The sequence below is a fragment of the Helobdella robusta genome, assembly GCF_000326865.2.
Source record: "Helobdella robusta unplaced genomic scaffold HELROscaffold_20, whole genome shotgun sequence".
NCBI lineage: Eukaryota > Metazoa > Annelida > Clitellata > Rhynchobdellida > Glossiphoniidae > Helobdella > Helobdella robusta.
The window spans coordinates 252,925-270,408 of record NW_008704084.1 but is presented as its reverse complement, the minus strand read 5'-3'; the positions used below and the strand labels follow the sequence as shown (position 1 = coordinate 270,408).

At 31.2% G+C, this 17,484-nt stretch overlaps 2 protein-coding genes across 2 annotated transcripts; one reads left to right on the top strand and one right to left on the bottom strand.

Annotated features, from left to right (window-relative positions):
* Positions 1-860: 860 nt before the first annotated feature.
* Positions 861-10,969, top strand: HELRODRAFT_191310 (hypothetical protein). The gene is made up of 21 exons (XM_009017875.1): positions 861-1,014; positions 1,461-1,547; positions 1,750-1,800; positions 3,729-3,761; positions 3,889-3,925; positions 4,221-4,271; positions 4,670-4,774; positions 4,999-5,072; positions 5,397-5,454; positions 5,726-5,825; positions 6,147-6,229; positions 6,332-6,376; positions 6,476-6,637; positions 6,745-6,930; positions 7,810-7,884; positions 8,206-8,324; positions 8,462-8,792; positions 8,924-9,048; positions 9,140-9,184; positions 9,343-9,433; positions 9,597-10,969. Exons 1-21 carry the CDS (start codon positions 916-918, stop codon positions 9,656-9,658), a joined length of 2,019 nt encoding a protein of 672 aa, XP_009016123.1. The 5' UTR covers positions 861-915; the 3' UTR covers positions 9,659-10,969.
* Positions 10,970-14,218: 3,249 nt separating this feature from the next.
* On the bottom strand, positions 14,219-16,681 carry HELRODRAFT_191309 (hypothetical protein). Its single transcript, XM_009017874.1, has 2 exons — positions 15,497-16,681; positions 14,219-15,241 (listed from the first exon to the last, which is right to left on the bottom strand). The coding sequence occupies exons 1-2, from the start codon at positions 16,509-16,511 to the stop codon at positions 14,379-14,381; spliced, it is 1,878 nt and encodes a 625-aa protein (XP_009016122.1). The 5' UTR covers positions 16,512-16,681; the 3' UTR covers positions 14,219-14,378.
* Positions 16,682-17,484: the final 803 nt, after the last annotated feature.

The following is a 17,484-nucleotide window of genomic DNA, read 5'->3' as shown; positions in this document are numbered from 1 at the left end:
CTGACGCGAGCTTTTATAATGTATAAATTCAAAAATTTTTATGCAAAAAAAGGAAAATTTTAAAAATATATTATTTACTTTGAAAAAACTAATGAAATTGAGTCAAAAACAAAGTTTAAAATATCTAAGCATAGTAAACAAAGAGATTTTTCTAAAGCGGACGACCTTGGCATTTATTGCAGACCGCATCACTTCTAATGTATTCATGCCTTCAAGTCAACAAAAATCAGCTGTTCGATTGCTTTGTTTTTTATATACACAAAAGCGTTCATACATTTGTATATATTTTTGCATACATTCACGTACACATACATACAGAACATACACTCGAACGTTACAAACACATATGTATGCATTTGTACGTGCAATGTATTCATATGAACTCATTGAAATTATATATGTAACTAGGCTTACTGTGTGTGTGTGAAACAGTATAAAAGGGCCCAAGAGTAACCATTCAGTTATAATTAACAAAAGCTACTAAGGAATATAATGTGCTACATAGATTCAATTTAAGAACTTTGATACAATAAATATAATTTAAAAGATGTTTTAAGATATTTAGTAATAGAAAACAAAATTATCACACGTAAGAATTAAATAGGCCATAATAAAGAATGTTTAACTAACTCAATAAGATAAGTAATCCAACCAGTTAAAAAGTAGGTGTGCAAATGCTTGTTAAAAAAAATTTGATGTTCAAAGATTTTAACTGAATTTAAATTTGAAGAAGTGTTAGGCTCAAAAAACTAAAAAATTCATTTGCTAGATTTATGAATAAATAACAAAAATAATATTTTTAAACAGCATGATTATAGCAGCGATCAAACAAAGAGGAAATAAGAACAAAGAAGGAACAAACAAGCTAACAAAAACGAGCAAAGAACGAACGAACAAACGAACGAACGAACCAAAATGTTGAGAAAATTGCCAGGACATTTCCAAATTGATGACTCCTTTCACATTTTAGGGCAGGGAGCATTTGGTGCAGTCTTTCTGGGACATGACAACAGGGTATGGGTTATATTTATAATATAATTAATTATGACAATAATCATGCGGTCATGTGTTTGTGTGTATGTGTGTGCGTGTGTGTGCGTCCATATCTTGTTTTATTCCCTTTTTATAAGATTGTTTTTTCTCGAATATAAGACGAGGATGAATTATGTTACTCTATTTCTTTGTTTTGTTACCATTAATGATTAATATAATAATTATAGAAGAAATAATATAATTTAAATGATCACAGCCGTCATGCTATGGCTATGTTATGTTATGTATTATATATGCACAGCAAACGTTTGCATGATTGAATGAATGAATATAAGAATGAATGAATGATTAAATAAAAGATTGAATGAATAAATGAATGAATGAATGAACGTATATAACACATACGCTTACCTTAATTATAAATCTAACCAAAATATTTTAAACTAAAATAATTTTCATTTTTACAGACTCAAAATTGCAAAGTTGCCATTAAGATGGCTCAGAAGAAGGGCTTCACAGACAAACAGCTCTTAAAAGAGAGAAAGATATTGGAGGTCGGTTGGTTGACTGGTTGGCTGGTTGATTGATTGAATGGTTGTATGGTAAAGTGGCTGGTTTGTTTGTTGATTATTTGTTAACTGGATTATTGACTGGTTGATTAGCTGACTGGATGACAGGAAGAAAATATTAATTTATAAATTTAAAAATATTTATAAATATAAAATTAAAAGTTGGTGATGTTTTTTTCGGAAACAGGATTTGAAATCTGCTGCACACAAAAACTTGGTAGCCTTCCTGTCTTTCGAGGTTTGTTCATTATTTCTTTTATAACTACCGTACAATGAAAATCATTATCACCAACATCAAAATTATCATTATTATCATCATCATCATCCCCCTTCATCATTATCATAAACATGCATATGACAATGACATTGAATATTTGCATATTAATTAGTTCATTCGTTCATTTGCATATTAATTAGTTCATTGGATGTTTTGCCTTGACATGTTTGTTGCACAAGTGTATATTATGTATTTATGTGAATGTATTTGTATATGTATGTGTCTGTATTTGATAATATATATATGTGTGTGTTTGTGTGTACGTGTAAATGTTTATTTAAAATTAGAAACGTGTGTGTGTGTTCGTATGCTTGGGATTGTATGTGTGTATGTGATGTATGTGTGTGAGGTTTGTTGATGTGTGTGTGTATTTGTGTTGTCGGTATTGTAAATGTTCCTAGGGAAATGGTTTCTCATTGTATTATTATAGCTACAGATGTATCAATATATGATAGTGCAGATGTCTGCATTTTAATTTATAACAATAAACAAATCGGTGTGTGTATTCATGTTTTTGTGTATGTGAAAGTGATGTGTGTGTGCGTGTGTGTAGGTATGTGTGCGTGTGTTTTATATTTTGTGTCTGTAAACTGCGACTTGATGGTTCAATTTTTTAATGGCTTAATGGTTATTGTGTAATTAATTGGTTTTATGAGCTGCATGCAAATTATATTGTATTTGAATCTTATGTATTGTATTGTATGTATCACATTGCAACATTTGTATTCTAATGTATTTTATGTATTGTATTGTATACATTGTTGGTTTCATGTATTTTGTATAGAGCGTTTTGTATTGTATTACAATGTATTGCATTGTGTGCATGTATTGTATTGTTTTGTATGCTCTGTATTGCATACGTTGTATCATGTTTTTTAGCCTTATAAACTGCGCACATTCTTGTTTACCCATACGTCTTGATCGTGTTTACCTTGATGTTGTTAAAAATTGAACCCCTTTCTTGTTGCTTATGTTGACATTGTTTGTGATAACATTCTTGGATATATTTTTATTTCTTTTATTTGTTACGTAACGTGGGAATTGTTTGTTAAGTGTTCGAAAATGTTTAAATTTCTGTTCATTTGCTCTCAATAAATCGATTAATCTGATTGAATTTTAATTAAAATAAATTATATACGTTCTAACATTTAATTTTCCAATCTTAACTTTTTCTACCATTTCAATTTACGGTTCTTCATGTTTTGTTATTGATTTCGTTAGGTCTGTTTATGTTTTTATTTGTATTTTGGTATGCTGTTTGTATGTTTACGTATGTGAGTATGTGTGGTTATCTGTGTATGTTTGTGTTAGTATGTATTTATGTGTTTGCCATTATGCTGTTTACTAGTATGCATAGGACTCCTTAGGTTCACCTCAAAATATTTTTGTTGGTATCTGGTTGCAAACTATTTTTGTTCCACATCATAGCTCGCTTTCATTATTTTTTATTGTTAGTTTCGGTTTTATAATTTGTGTACATTGCGGAACCTACAAAGCAATTCAAAGAAAGTCGCATTAACTTTATAATGTATGCAAAAATTGTAGAAGGCTTGTTGGCCAAAAACTGGGTTTACAGCTTCTGTAAACAGATTGTTAGGCACGAATTAATCTTTATAACCTGCCTGTGTGTGTATGTGTGAGTGGTGTGTGCGTGTGTGTGTGTGTGTGTGCTTGCTTGCATATGTAAGAGATTACCAGGGTAATTCGTCATAGCTCTCAACTCAACTCTTGTTATTGTTTACTGACATCAAATTGAAAAAAACCTTTTTTTGGACACTAATCTCTTTCTCTCTCCTCTCTAATGCTCTCTCCTTAACTCTTTATCTCTTTATTATGATACATACTAAAACTAAATAATTTCATTCAATTTATTTTATTTACACTTACAGGAAATCCCAGATTACTTCGCCTTTATCACAGAGGTAGCTACGTTTGTTTTCCGATCAGTTGAATTTGGTTATGGTTATATAAATTAAATGCTACTGCGAAAGTATTAGCAATAATATGGATCATAACTTAATTATATTAAAAAATAAATTTTTTTTTCAGTATTGCAATGGCGGAGATTTTGAATCTTTCATGAGAGGTACAAAATTATCTTTAATAATGAATAAATAAATATAGGAATTATCGGCCCCGGTGTTTTCGGTCCCAGTGAAACCTGGGACCGAAAAATCCTATATTGAAATTTTTGATCTAAAATTCCGGGACCGAAAATTCCGAATACCGATGACTATATATAAAAAATAATATTACCATTTGTAGTAACTAATTATCGATGATCACATTTTTGACTGTGAAATACTTACATGAAATGAATTATGAATAACTGTGAAATGAATTATGAATAACTGAAACTTGAAATATTATTTTTTTTATAGCAATGATGCCAATTCATAATGACACAATCGCAATGTTCCTCAGACATATGTGTAAGTTTTTTTGCCAGCTTGGTGATTGGAATGATGTTGATAAAAAATAATGGTGGCGAAAAATGTTATGTTGGGGTGAGTGAGAGTAATTATTATGGACGTGTAAATGAAAAAATGGTGGATGATGCTATCTTTTCATCCAACATTTTCACCGTTATCATCATCACCATTTTATATTTATCGTCATCATCGTTCTTTTTATCGTCACTGATATGACATTACGCAAGATTTTATTATGAAACAAATAACATCAAAATAAAAATAAGATGAAGATAAATGTAACGTCAGATCAGCATGACAACAACACATCCGAATAACATCACCATAATAACATCACAACAACATCAACACAATGACATTACCACAATAACATCACCACAATAATCTGACATGAACAGCCCAAGGCATGCAGGCCCTCTCCTCCCACAACATTGTACACAGAGATCTGAAACCAGCCAACATCCTGATCCATCACGGACCATCGGAAAGTGTTTTTAAAATCGGTATGCGCTTTTTAAAATATTTAATGCTGATTGGTCTAATATGTAGGGTCATTGTAATAAATGGTCTTTGGTGATTGGCCCAATGTAGATTGAGGTTTTTTTTGGTTGGTTAGAAAGTATGTCAAATGAGGATCATATACAATTAGCTTTAATTGCTTTCATTTATTGGCGAATCTCATTCTTTATATTGATTTAACTTTTACATTTTTAAAATTCCATTTCAGCTGACTTTGGTTTCGCCAGAGTGCTGAATGAAGGGTTCATGGCGGCCACAATATGTGGATCTCCCTCTTATATGGTAAGGCCTTTCGGTTTTGCTACTATTTCTACATTTACATATACAGATATTTATTTGATATTATACAATATGTGTATATTATTTGGGATATTTTACACAAGATTATGTTTTTGCATGGCACATCAGTGGTTTTTATTCTAAAATATAAATCGAATCAGGCATAAGTACTTTATATAATCAAAATCGTAAATTTGCTCTAAACTATGAGATCATGTTGCAATTCGTACAATTATAATGTCATTGATTGGATTTAGTTAAATCTTGACAACAATCAATAATAATTATGATTCATCAATAATTATAATACATTTACACAAAAAACAGGCACCTGAAATACACTTGAACAGTAGGTACGACTTTAAGGCTGACCTTTGGAGCATTGGTCAGTCATAATTTAAAATTTAATTCATTATTTTAGAGTTAAATAATTTTTTTAATATAATTTAGAGCTGTTATTAACATAACATGATATAAATTAATAGAAATAAAGATATAATTTGGTATAAATTATTAATAACATTGGCATAATATTTGATAACCTTCTTTGATCGGTAGTTATTGTAATTATTTATTTATTTAATCAATAAACTACTCAATATAACAAAATAAACAATTATGGTACAATTATAATGAAGTTATTAATTTGGCCACAGGAGTCATAACTCACCAATGCATGACCGGAAAGTTGCCATTCCAGTTTAAAACACAAGAAGAGCTACGATGGTTCTTCAGACATCGCGAAATAAACATCGAGTAATTATAAATAATTTTCATAATTTATAAGAAGAATTAAAATAAATTTACGCTATTATTAGTATGTATATACTTGTTATACATGATTATGAGGAAGCAATAATAAGTTTACTTATTTAAATACCAAAATTTGTACTCACACTATTTTGATTTGAAAAATCGTATTCCTATACTAAACCTAATGAATTTGCACTACTTTTAAGTATAAATCAGTCGCTTAAAATAATTTGCTAAATATCCTTTTCGATAATACGTTAAATTCTATTAAATTTCTATTAAATTTTTAAGGCAATTAAATAACTATATGAAAAAAATTAATAGATTTCCCGAAATTGCCAACTCGGACTTGAAGGATCTTATTTCTGGTCTTCTGGTGAAGAGACCAAGAGACAGGATGAATTTTGGTATGTGTTGGTGATGATGGTGGTGAAGATGACAACGAGGATAATTTGGATGATAAATTATCGCCCATAACGTTTTTTCATTTTTCTAATCTTTTTTTTCAGACCAATTTCTGGAACACCCCTTCTTGCAGTTCGGCACAAAATCTGGTAAATAATTTCAACATTTGAAAGTTTTCTTTCACTACAATTGTAATACGTCTCATGCTTATGATTAAAAATCTTTAATAAAAGAAAAAATGTTTATAGATAAAGGATTTGTCATTCCGGAGCAAATGGAAGAGCAGAGGAGAATTAAATTGAAAAAGTCGCTACAAAAGGGAGGTGAGGATCTAAAAAAGGAGGAAGAGAGTGAAGATGACGACGAAGTTTTCATGAAAGACTTCGAAATGGTCAATGCAGATCAGATTGGTAGGTTTTTTTGGCTAACTGATAACAGAAAAATCACGACACGTACAAATTATTGACGACAAATAAAGCGTTGTACATTCTTCAGCTACGAAAATTATTTACAACAGATGAAATACCGAGTCAATCTCTCCCGAGAACTTCCACCGTCGCCAGGCCCAGCGTGATGGGGGCCCTCAAGTACATTGGCGGATTGCCCATGCAAAACCTAAACAAACTTCTGCAGTACGCCAGCATCGTAGCGCCAGCAAAAACAACCCCGTCGGTAACAAAAAACAACCGGATAAGATCTGAAGGTTTATATGAATAAAATTTTGGGCAAACTTAGAAAGTGAAGTTTTTTCATAAATTTCTAACGTAACGATGTTGATTACGACAATGATGATGACGGCCGTGATTTTGTAATAATATAATAGGAAGTGATGATGGTGATGATGCTGGCTACATCGGCAGTTTCGACCGAGAGATGGAAACTCCAGAGGTAGGAGTTTTCGTATCTATAGTAATTAGAAAAATTGCAAGAAATAATATAATACATTGGATAGAAATAATAAATAATAATAATAGCAATAAAAACAAATATTAAGTATGGAATGGTATTAAATATTTGTTTTTTGATATATATATATATATATATATATATATATATATATATATATATGGGTCAGATACATATAAATTATTTCTAATCAGTTGACCTCCTTGTCCAAGTCATGTAATGCCATCGACATTGTCACTCCGCCCAGTGGTTAATATACTTCAGTAGTGTTAATTAATTAATTAATATTATTAATTATTATTCAATACTGTTAAATGTCATTTAGAATTACCAAGTATTCATTCAATATTGTTAAATATTTATTATTCAATATTGTTGAATATTATTTATCCGTTATTCTGTGCCAATATCAATAGTTTAGTTAGTATAACCGTTTCCTATTCTTCTATATCCTATATATCTTCCTATATATCCTAATCCTTTTATATCTTTTATTCTTATATATCTTCCTATATATCCTTATCCTTCTATATCATATATCCCAAGATATATTCCATTCACGTGGGTATTTCTAATTTTAACAAGCTAAAATTTGCTTTTTCCCCCTTTGAAGAGTAAATTTATTAGCGATGGTAGATAATGGGAACGACTAATTTATTAAAAAATTTTTTTCCAGTGAAGTTTATGATGACCGGATCATCTTCCTTCTCTTCCCTGTCCAGTGGCTCCAGCGACAACCTGCACGACACTGGTCAGTTGGATCGCTTCTGATGTGTTGATGTGAATGTGTATGCATCTGTATTGTTAATGTGCATGCTGACGGTGTGATGTTATAAATGTCCTGACGTTGTGTTCTTCATATTTTGGTGATGTCACAAAAGTTACAAGCGAGTTGTTCATATTTGTATCATCATGTTTAAATGATGTTGATGAAAATAATTGAAGTTCATGAGTTAGAGAGGTTACAATGGTTAACAACTAGTTAGTTAATGAATGAGAGCATCAATTAATGTTATGCTGTAGTAATTGTTATGCTATTGTAATTAATGTTAACAATTGTAATGAATGGTAGGCAACAGGCAACCTCGTCGCCATTACCAACAACGCCAGCAAGAAAAACAATTGCAGCTTCTTGAGCAAAAAGAGAAGCGGCATCACCAGCGTCTACTCCACAGCAGGAGCCTGATGACCGTTAGTTGAATTTTTTGAATTTATGAAATGCAAAAATTTTTTCATTTGCTGAGTGACGTAAATTTTTACAAGTTAAAACATACAATTCTTGGTATGGTCAATAAATTTAAAAGTTTTCAAAACGTTAAAATTAACAGAAGGAACAGATCGAGTTTATCGATAAACTTGATTTCTTAGTTCAAGTGGGTTTCTGCATGAGGAAAGTAGCTGACGACGGCTGCAGGCTGGGTGAGGAGGAGGAGAATCGACTGAGGGCACGGAGGGGCTCCGACGTGGAACTATGCGTTCAAGCTCAAGGACGTTTTCTGCAGCAGTCGAAGTCCATGTCGGCTCTCCACGTTGCGTCTCAGCACCAGAAAGAACAACTGGTCCTTTACATGCGGGCGCTTGAAATTCTACATGAAGGCATTGAGTCAGCGAAAACAGCTCATGGTGGCAAAAGATTCGATGGAGTTGGCCTTCAGAACGGTGGGTGATGTATGTGGCAGTTTCTATTAGTTTTGAAGTTTTAAATTATCAATAAATATGCTTAATGTGGATGTTAATCGTTTACATGCATCCTAAAATGATCATAATTCAATTTTTTTTCTTTCAAACAGTCTTAGACAATCTGATATTTTGCTACCAAGAGTGCCACAATGCCACTAACAGGCTGAAGCAGAAAACGCCTGTCGACAGGACGATAAACGTTGAGAAAGTTCTCTACAGACACTCTCTCACGGCTGTTAGTATCTTACTTCACTTCATTTGTATTGCATACCTTGAATGGTCTTGTTATTTTAATAGAATATAATGCAATTTTATAATTTATGCAGATTGATAATTCAGTCAGGATTGCAAAATATGGGCCTTCTGAAATGGTTTATAGTTTTTTTTTTCATTTTATATTTTTTGTTTGAGGCTTGTCATGTTATTTTCATCGCACCATTTACAATTTCTTTTTTTTCCTAAATTATTTGTCGTAACCTTGGTTTCGATGTAATTTCGTATTAAATATCAATTTTTTTTCGACTGACAGTGCATGGAAGAATTGAAACTGGCCTACATCCTGCTACACTGGATCGAATGCATGGCTATACTGGAGCCTGATAAAAGGATCGTTAGAAGAAGTCAGTGCCTCTGAACAACTTAGAAAAACAAATTTTAAATCAAGGAATTAATCTTTTTATATAATATACCTTTCTAATTTTGACTGCTTATATTTGTAATTAAATAATATTAATAATTGTTGTAAAAAATATTTACATTGAAGTATTAATTAAAAATTTTTAGTCAAACATGAAGTCGAAGCAAAAATTAGAGAATTGGACATGGAGGGATTCGTGTACTTATAGCCCCCCTCTCTCATCTCGAGAATTTTACAATGTACAGATCTATTTACTTCTTTTTTTACTTTGAATCGTACACATTTGTGTACATTTTTTAACTTTATGTATTTCCATTCTTCCATTATAGTGAATATATAATTAAATATTTATATCTATAAATATGTAATGTATATATATATATATATAAATATATATATATATATATATATATATGTATATATGTATACATTATATACTTATTTTTTAGTTGTAAATGAGTGTTTGTAGTACCACACATACTCAAAATCATCGAAATGTAAATCTATCATATGTTGATGTGTCCTATGTATTTATAATTTAACCGTGTACATAATGTATAAATTTTAATCCGAAAAACTCAGGACTCTTTGATAGCTATTTTCTTTACTTTTCATCCTTGCAAAAGACAGTCTCAAGATTTTTTTACGGTGATGTGTGTTTATATGGAATGCAAACTTTAGCGAACTGTATCATTATTGATAATAATTATAATTATATTAATAAATATTTTTATATTTATATTGATAATTGTCATCGTTATATTGTTATTATTACTTATTTCATATTAATTGTGATAGCTCAGATTCATCTCAAAAGTCAAGAAATCTAATTTAATTTTTTTTCACCAAGTCATTTTTTTTATCAGAAACAGTTTCAGAAAATATATTTGTTCAATTTTAACAAATATAAACTTTAAAAATTTTTTTTTATTTATCTGAAAATATTAAATGTTTTAATGTATTGATCTTTGCCTTGACGTCGTTTGGCTATACATTTTTGGATTCATTTGACAGTTTTAAAAATAAAAATTTGTAAATTGTATAAATATCGAGTGTAATTTTCTCGATTAGAAAGTCAAGTTTGAATGGTGAAGTTTTGGATAAGGATTATCGCAAGTTAATTATTTTACCTCCAATTATATTCTCTTGGTAAATTTATTTTCCATGTTTTAAATTTTATTTCATAGCTACTGTCAACACTACATTCATTTAACGATGAAATCATCATTATAAGAGTACCTACAGCTGTGTATTGTGTTTTAAATTCGTTATTTTTTAATCTGTCGTTGACTAATTAGTTTTTAAATTTTTTTAAATGTAAAAATTGACTACGAAAATTATCGGAGAATGTTGTCTGATTGGCGTCTATGCATTCATGGTGCTTATCGATGGAGTGTTACGATCTAGTGTAATTACTCTAAGTGTTTCGTGTGTGATAGTTGTACAATTTTTTCTTTTTGGCAGAATTTTGTTAAAATCTTCGATTAAAATTATATTTTGTAAAATAAATTACGATTTGAGAATGCCGTTGCTTATTTTTTTTTAATTTTTTGTAACTTTCTGATGAATTCGGCTGGGAAACGAAAGAGCAATAATTTAAACTATTTCCAATTATTTATATTTGATTAAAAATTTATTTGTGTCATAAATTCTTTTGTTTTGAAATTTCAGATTGACATTTGGAACTAAAGTTTAGCATTCACTATTTTATTTCATAGGTTTTTTTTTTATTCTAAAAAATTATTTACTAGTGAGTTTCTGATGTTTAAAGATGACGGATTTTTGCGTTAAACATAAGTTTTGCATTAACTTAATGTTTAATTACATTTAATTTAATGTTTATGTTTTAATTTTTTGATAAGATTCATTAATATCAAAAACAAGCAAATTTAGTTGAGAACTGTTATGCAGTTCATTCAAATCAACTTATGTAACTGATCCACATTAGCTCGTGGTAGTTAAGTTCGATAATTTTAGAATTTTGGAGAATAAAATAAACCTAGAAAAATGAAAATTTCAGGAATCCCAGTACAATTGTGCCCACGAGTGCCCAGTACAAGTCGAAGACTTGTACTGGGCACTCTTCATTCAATCCACTCAAGTATCTACACAAATATTCATCTTTTATGTACATTCGTTTCAGTGAAAATGGTTATAATTATAAATTGTTCGATCGTTTCATATGCTATCATAGTATTTCACACATTTGAACACTGGCTTGGATTCTGCGTGGACGTGTTTGCGGTTAAATTATTATGTTTTTTTTTTTGTAGTTATAGTTTGCGATCCGGTAAAATGACCATTCTCCGTCTTTATGCAGCAATGGTTATTTGGTTTATTTTTGGTACCATCAGAGGTCCGAGGCAGATTGAGAATTGTTTTATTCAAGGTTAATCTTACATTTGCAACACAAACAAAGTCATGCTTTCTTTGTTTTTGAAATCACAAGTAAATATGGAGAATATGAAGTTGTTTGTGTAAAAATATATAAAGAATGTGATTAATAGGATTTTTGTACGTTTCGAATAAAAGAGTGTATAAGATTACCATTTATAAACTGAGATACATTCGTATTGTAATTTATGTTAAAATTTTATATTTGAACGTTACTTTCTTTAATTGCGTACATTTTGAAAAAAGACAATAGCGTACAATCGTTGATGAATTCTGGTTGAAATTTTTTCTGTTTAATTTGTTTGAGATCAGTTGTGTTTTGTAATATTTTAGCGATTTATACCTTTATATGTTTTTAAAAATTAATTTCCTCCTTTGTGGAAATAAAAATGGATTTAACATAACTTTGTTGTTCAACTTTTTTGAACATAATTAACAAATTTGGACAAATAAACATAACTTTGTCAAAAATATTGCTGAAATTGAGCACACGGTCTTAGGACTTTACTAATGGCTTGCGTTAATATCATCTATCTATTGTTAGCTGTTAGGAATCATTCATAATCATTGTTAAAATTCCGTTTGAAAAACATTTACATAATTAATCTTCGATACCCATCCAATACGACTAATTTGGTTTGGATGAATCCACAATGAAAAAATATTTTATTGGATTCTGTCAGATAAAACAACGCATCTGTCTATCAACACACAGATCGAAAGAAAGATTTAATTTTTCAGTCCAATTAATTCGTCCAACCGAATTCATCTTAACCCAGCAACAACAACAACTTCAACGGCAACATACACAGTTCCGATACCATCCCTGTTTTTCATGTCCTATCTTCAACAAAAGTTAAACTTTTTCAGAGATTCAAACCTGGGTGGAGGATTGGATAGCATATTTTCTAGTTACGTGACAATTATGCCTTACAATTCACCTACTCAAAACTGCTCATGGTGACAAAAAACGAAAACCATTCATCTGATAACTGTAAGTTTTATTCTAATCAATTTTTATCAAATGAAAAGCAATGCGCCACAATTTCTGATTTATTTTTAATAGTAATAATGAATGTATGTAAAGCTGAAGCTTACACGTAGATTAATATGTAAATTAACGTATGCCTTCCTTACTGACATAAACGAAGATATGTAAAAACAAACACACATGAACACACACCACACATTCGACGAACTAGATAGATACAGATTCAGAAGATAGCATGAACAGTCAAGAAACATGCTTATCAGTGAACAGATGGACTATCAACAACAACATTGTTTCAACAACAGTTTCAATCAAGAACCAAATCAATAAATTGAACTAACAGCCTGAGTTCAAACGTGGGCGGAAGATTGAATAGCATGTTAGTCAATTATGCAACAATTATGCCTTACAATTGCACCTACATGATGCACTAAATACATATTCAGGATATGAAGACAGCACGAGCAGTGACGAAAATGATTTTGACAACAAAAATGACAGCTGATTCAGTTAGTCAAAATAGGAAAATTGGCGAAGAAAAATCGCGATGAAACGTTATAATAAGATTACCCAAAAGATTGGAAAGACCAGGAAGTGAGAACTATTGGACAGTGATAACATAACGAAAATTATAACAAAGTTTAATAATAAAACGTTCTTTATTGTTACAAATTTCGCTATGTAGTACTGATTCTTCCACTCAGCATTCTCTACACAGCCACATGTGAATAACATCATCAAAGTTGCCGCAGAGTTGTGGCAGCAGAGGGCGAATAAGCACATAAAAAGTGAAAAGTTGATTTTAAATGAAATTTAAAAATTTCGGTTCAAAAAAGACGGAGGTAAAAAGACGGAAGAGGTTTTGATTTGGAAGCCTTCGAATCACATAACAATGGTTTTTGCGAGTTTGTCAGAAACTAGCACGCCGTGCTAAAAAAAATCGTTCACCTGTATGCCTCAATTAGTGAATCGTAACTCTTGAATAATTTGTTGAATTTCCGCTGTTAAATTTGTTAATTTTTGCTTTAAGTTTTGTTGAACATTATGTAGAATATATTTAAATATTAAATTTTGTATTAGAGAGTTTAATCTGGTGAAATTTGATTAAATTTTGAACTCGTTTCAAAAGTTGAAGTTCAACTGTTGAGCGTACGTACAATATACGCAAGTGACTGCAGGTTTCGTTTTAATCGATAAGCTAGACAATCTAACGTAATTAAAAATTTAAAAATTAATATTTTATAATTTAAGCGACATTAAATAACCTTTTCGTGTTATATGATTTACTGAAGACCCACACTTCACGGCCAGAACGTCGCTGATTCAGTTTTTGTTTCGAAATGCATCGAGAAATGAACAAATTTGTAATTCTTATGTCATAATAAAACATTGATCGATTTTATTAATGAATGACTTCAAGAAATGTTGTATACAATAGCCACAAAAATATTTCAATCAAGAAGCAACTGTCAATCAACAGTAATGAAAATTTAAAAAATATATTAAACAATCGATTATTCAATCACCAGTTTGATTGGACATTTCAAAAATCGTATTTCGACCTTTTGGCTGCAGGCCCGTCAGAGCCATAATCGAAATAATGTTTAGCGACGTCGGTCAAGAACTCCAGCTTAACAACCGTCACATCCCTCATGAACTCCTTGTCCCCACCTGAATGCACAACCTCATTGAAAACCACGTAATCGGCTGGTAGTTCCGTGTAGAGAACAGATGTGGGATGTATGCTCAAGCAGTGATCATCTCTGATTGTCCTGTAAACTCCCGATGGGTGGTACTTGGCTGTATTACAAAACAAGCCTGCCGCCAGGCATCGAATAATCCGTTCTGGATCATCTTCACAACTCTCCAGTGGAATTTTGAAACGACGCAGGTAATTAATCAATCTCTGCTCCAATTCAACAGCTCTCATCAGGCCTTTGTAATTTAGATAATTTTCCTTGCACCATCGTGGATTTTTATTAGAATTAATGAATGCTCTAAATACGTTTAAAAGCGTCAAATGGTCGCCTTGTGCCACTGAAAACTTTCTCTTCATCTTTTCCATCTTCATTTTTTTGTTGTGTGGCATGATAAAAACATTTTGGATTTGAGTCATTGAGCATATAGCTACAGCTTCTTTGGAGCATCCAAATCTTCCTGACATAATCAACATTTTACTGAAACATGGATTCAATGGAAACTCGGCCATCTGTTGACCAATCGGGTCAGTCAAGTGGCAGTTATCATCTAAAGCTTCCAGAGCATATAGCAATTCAAGTCCACAAAGCATTGCATCAACAGAAGGAGAAGAGAGGAAGTTGAATTTCAAAACGTTATCAATTCCAAGTGCTTTCAACTGTAATATGACACCTGCCATGTTGCTTCTTTGCATTTCTGGTACAGTTGCTTTGGGTAATTTTTCAAACTGCTCTTCAGGATATAGTCTGTAAACTTTACCAGCTCTAACGCGGCCAGCCCTACCGGCTCTTTGAGTTGCAGATGCTTGAGAAGTAGGAACAGTTATCAGGCAATCCAGGCCACATTTAGGATTAAATGCTTTAATTTTTGCAAATCCACAATCAACAACATATACAATCCCATTCAATGTGACCGATGTTTCAGCAATGTTGGTGGCTACAACGACTTTTCTGCTGTACTTACTTGGTCTCTCAAAAGCTTTCATTTGATCTTTAAATGGCAGACCAGCATAAAGAGGTATGATTTTTAGAAAAGGTTTGTCATCATCAGTCATTGTTGATGATCTACTCTTCAATTCTTTAACCACTTTCTCAACTTCTTCCTGACCAGTCACAAATGCCAGAACGTCACCTGGTTTTTCATGTGTGTGAATTTTTATTACAGTTTCGACCATGGCATCAAGATAGTTGGGAACAGGATCCAACTGATAGAAAATGTCTACAGGGTACATCCTGCCTTCAACAGTCAATGCAGCTACTGTATTTTTAGTTGGATCATCTGTTTCATTAGTATTGAAAAAGTTCATCATCAACTCAGCATCGATTGTGGCTGATGATACGATTAATTTTAACTCAGGTCTTTTTCTCTGAATTTTTTTTAACAACCCAATGACTATATCTGTATTAAGTGATCGTTCATGTGCTTCATCAATCATTATAATGCTGTACTGTTTTAGCAATGGATCTGACATCATTTCTCTAATTATAAGTCCATCTGTTACAAATTTTATCTTTGTTAACTTTTCAGAACAACATTCTTCAAACCTTACAGAATAGCCCACTTCCTCTCCCAAAGTCACACCTTTTTCATCAGCTACCCTCATTGCTAATGATACCGCTGCCATTTTTCTAGGTTGTGTGACGCAGATGCATTTGTTGTCCCCCGCCCATCCACTCTCAAGAAGAAATTGAGGAATCTGCGTACTTTTTCCACTTCCAGTTTCACCAATTATGATTAAGACAGAATACTTCTCTAGCAAATATAAAATATGTGTTCTATATTTGAAAATCGGTAGTCGTTGTCTCTGTTGTTCAATGGTGGATGAGTGATTAAAGTTGTATGTAATAATTCTCTCTTCACCAAAACCTGCTCTTTCTTCACCAATCTTTCTATCAATTGGTTGTGCCTCTGCTGATGTAAGATAATCATCATCATCTGCAGGTTTGAGAAATCCCTTGTGTCGTCTTTTCATTTCCATATTATTTTATTTCTGTTCAGTAAAAGGTGGGTTAAGCAATGAGAGGAATAAACAATGATTTGAATTCTGGAATTAAGAAGTTATAGTATTACAGAAATTAAAAAAACTGTTATACACTTTTGTAACTCACAAAGTTCTTTTTCAATGTCTGCTTCCGTATCGTTATCTTTGAAAACAAAATGAAATGTTATGTGATATTCTATTAATCAATAAATAATAAAATAAAGTATAAATCGGATTTATTAAATCCCAATCATGTTTTAAAAATACTACCAACAACACTTATTACATTTATATTTTCTACACCTGGCAATAGTAGTTCACTTTTACTTTCCAAGAATCCTTGTATATTATTTTATTAAATTTCGGTAATTATTAAAAAGAAGAAAAAGAATTATTATTAATAATTTTGGGTTTTTATGAACACAAAAACACAATTTATATAGAAACAAATTTTGCGAAAGTGCAACGAACTTGTGATATTTGATGATTGTAAAATATTGTTAGAAAATATTGTTGCCAAATCTGCTTTTGCTTTTTCTGGTCCTTTTTTCTGGAACTCTCTACCTACTTCTCTGACTACTTCTCCATCACTTGCGAAGTTCAGAGCGGATCTCAAGACTCATCTGTTTTCAAAATTCATTGAGGAGCGCTGTTGAACATCGCGGAAATAGCGCTTTATAAGCTAATTGATTGATTGATTGATTGATTGATTAGGAAAGCAAAGAACAGATAAAATAAATTTTGTACTTTTACTACTTTTTACTACTCTAATCACTTTTACTTTTACTTGCGAAGAATCTTTGTATTTTATATTATTAAATTTCGGTAATTATTAAAAAAAAGAAAAAGAATTATTATTATTAATTTTGAGTTTTTATAAACACATAAACACAATTTATAGATAAACAAATTTTGCAAAAGTGCAACGAGCATGTAATATTTGATGATAGTAAAATATTTTATTAAGAAA

Excerpts from the sequence above, each read along its gene's own strand:
- HELRODRAFT_191309 (XM_009017874.1), bottom strand. The coding sequence starts at position 16,511 with ATGGAAATGAAAAGACGACACAAGGGATTTCTCAAACCTGCAGATGAT. Across the intron at positions 15,242-15,496 it reads GAAAGCTTTTGAGAGACCAA|CAACTGTACCAGAAATGCAA; the intron begins GTAAGTACAGCA and ends AATTACCCAAAG.
- HELRODRAFT_191310 (XM_009017875.1), top strand. The coding sequence starts at position 916 with ATGTTGAGAAAATTGCCAGGACATTTCCAAATTGATGACTCCTTTCAC. Across the intron at positions 5,455-5,725 it reads GGCTGACCTTTGGAGCATTG|GAGTCATAACTCACCAATGC; the intron begins GTCAGTCATAAT and ends ATTTGGCCACAG. Across the intron at positions 9,185-9,342 it reads AATATGGGCCTTCTGAAATG|TGCATGGAAGAATTGAAACT; the intron begins GTTTATAGTTTT and ends TTCGACTGACAG.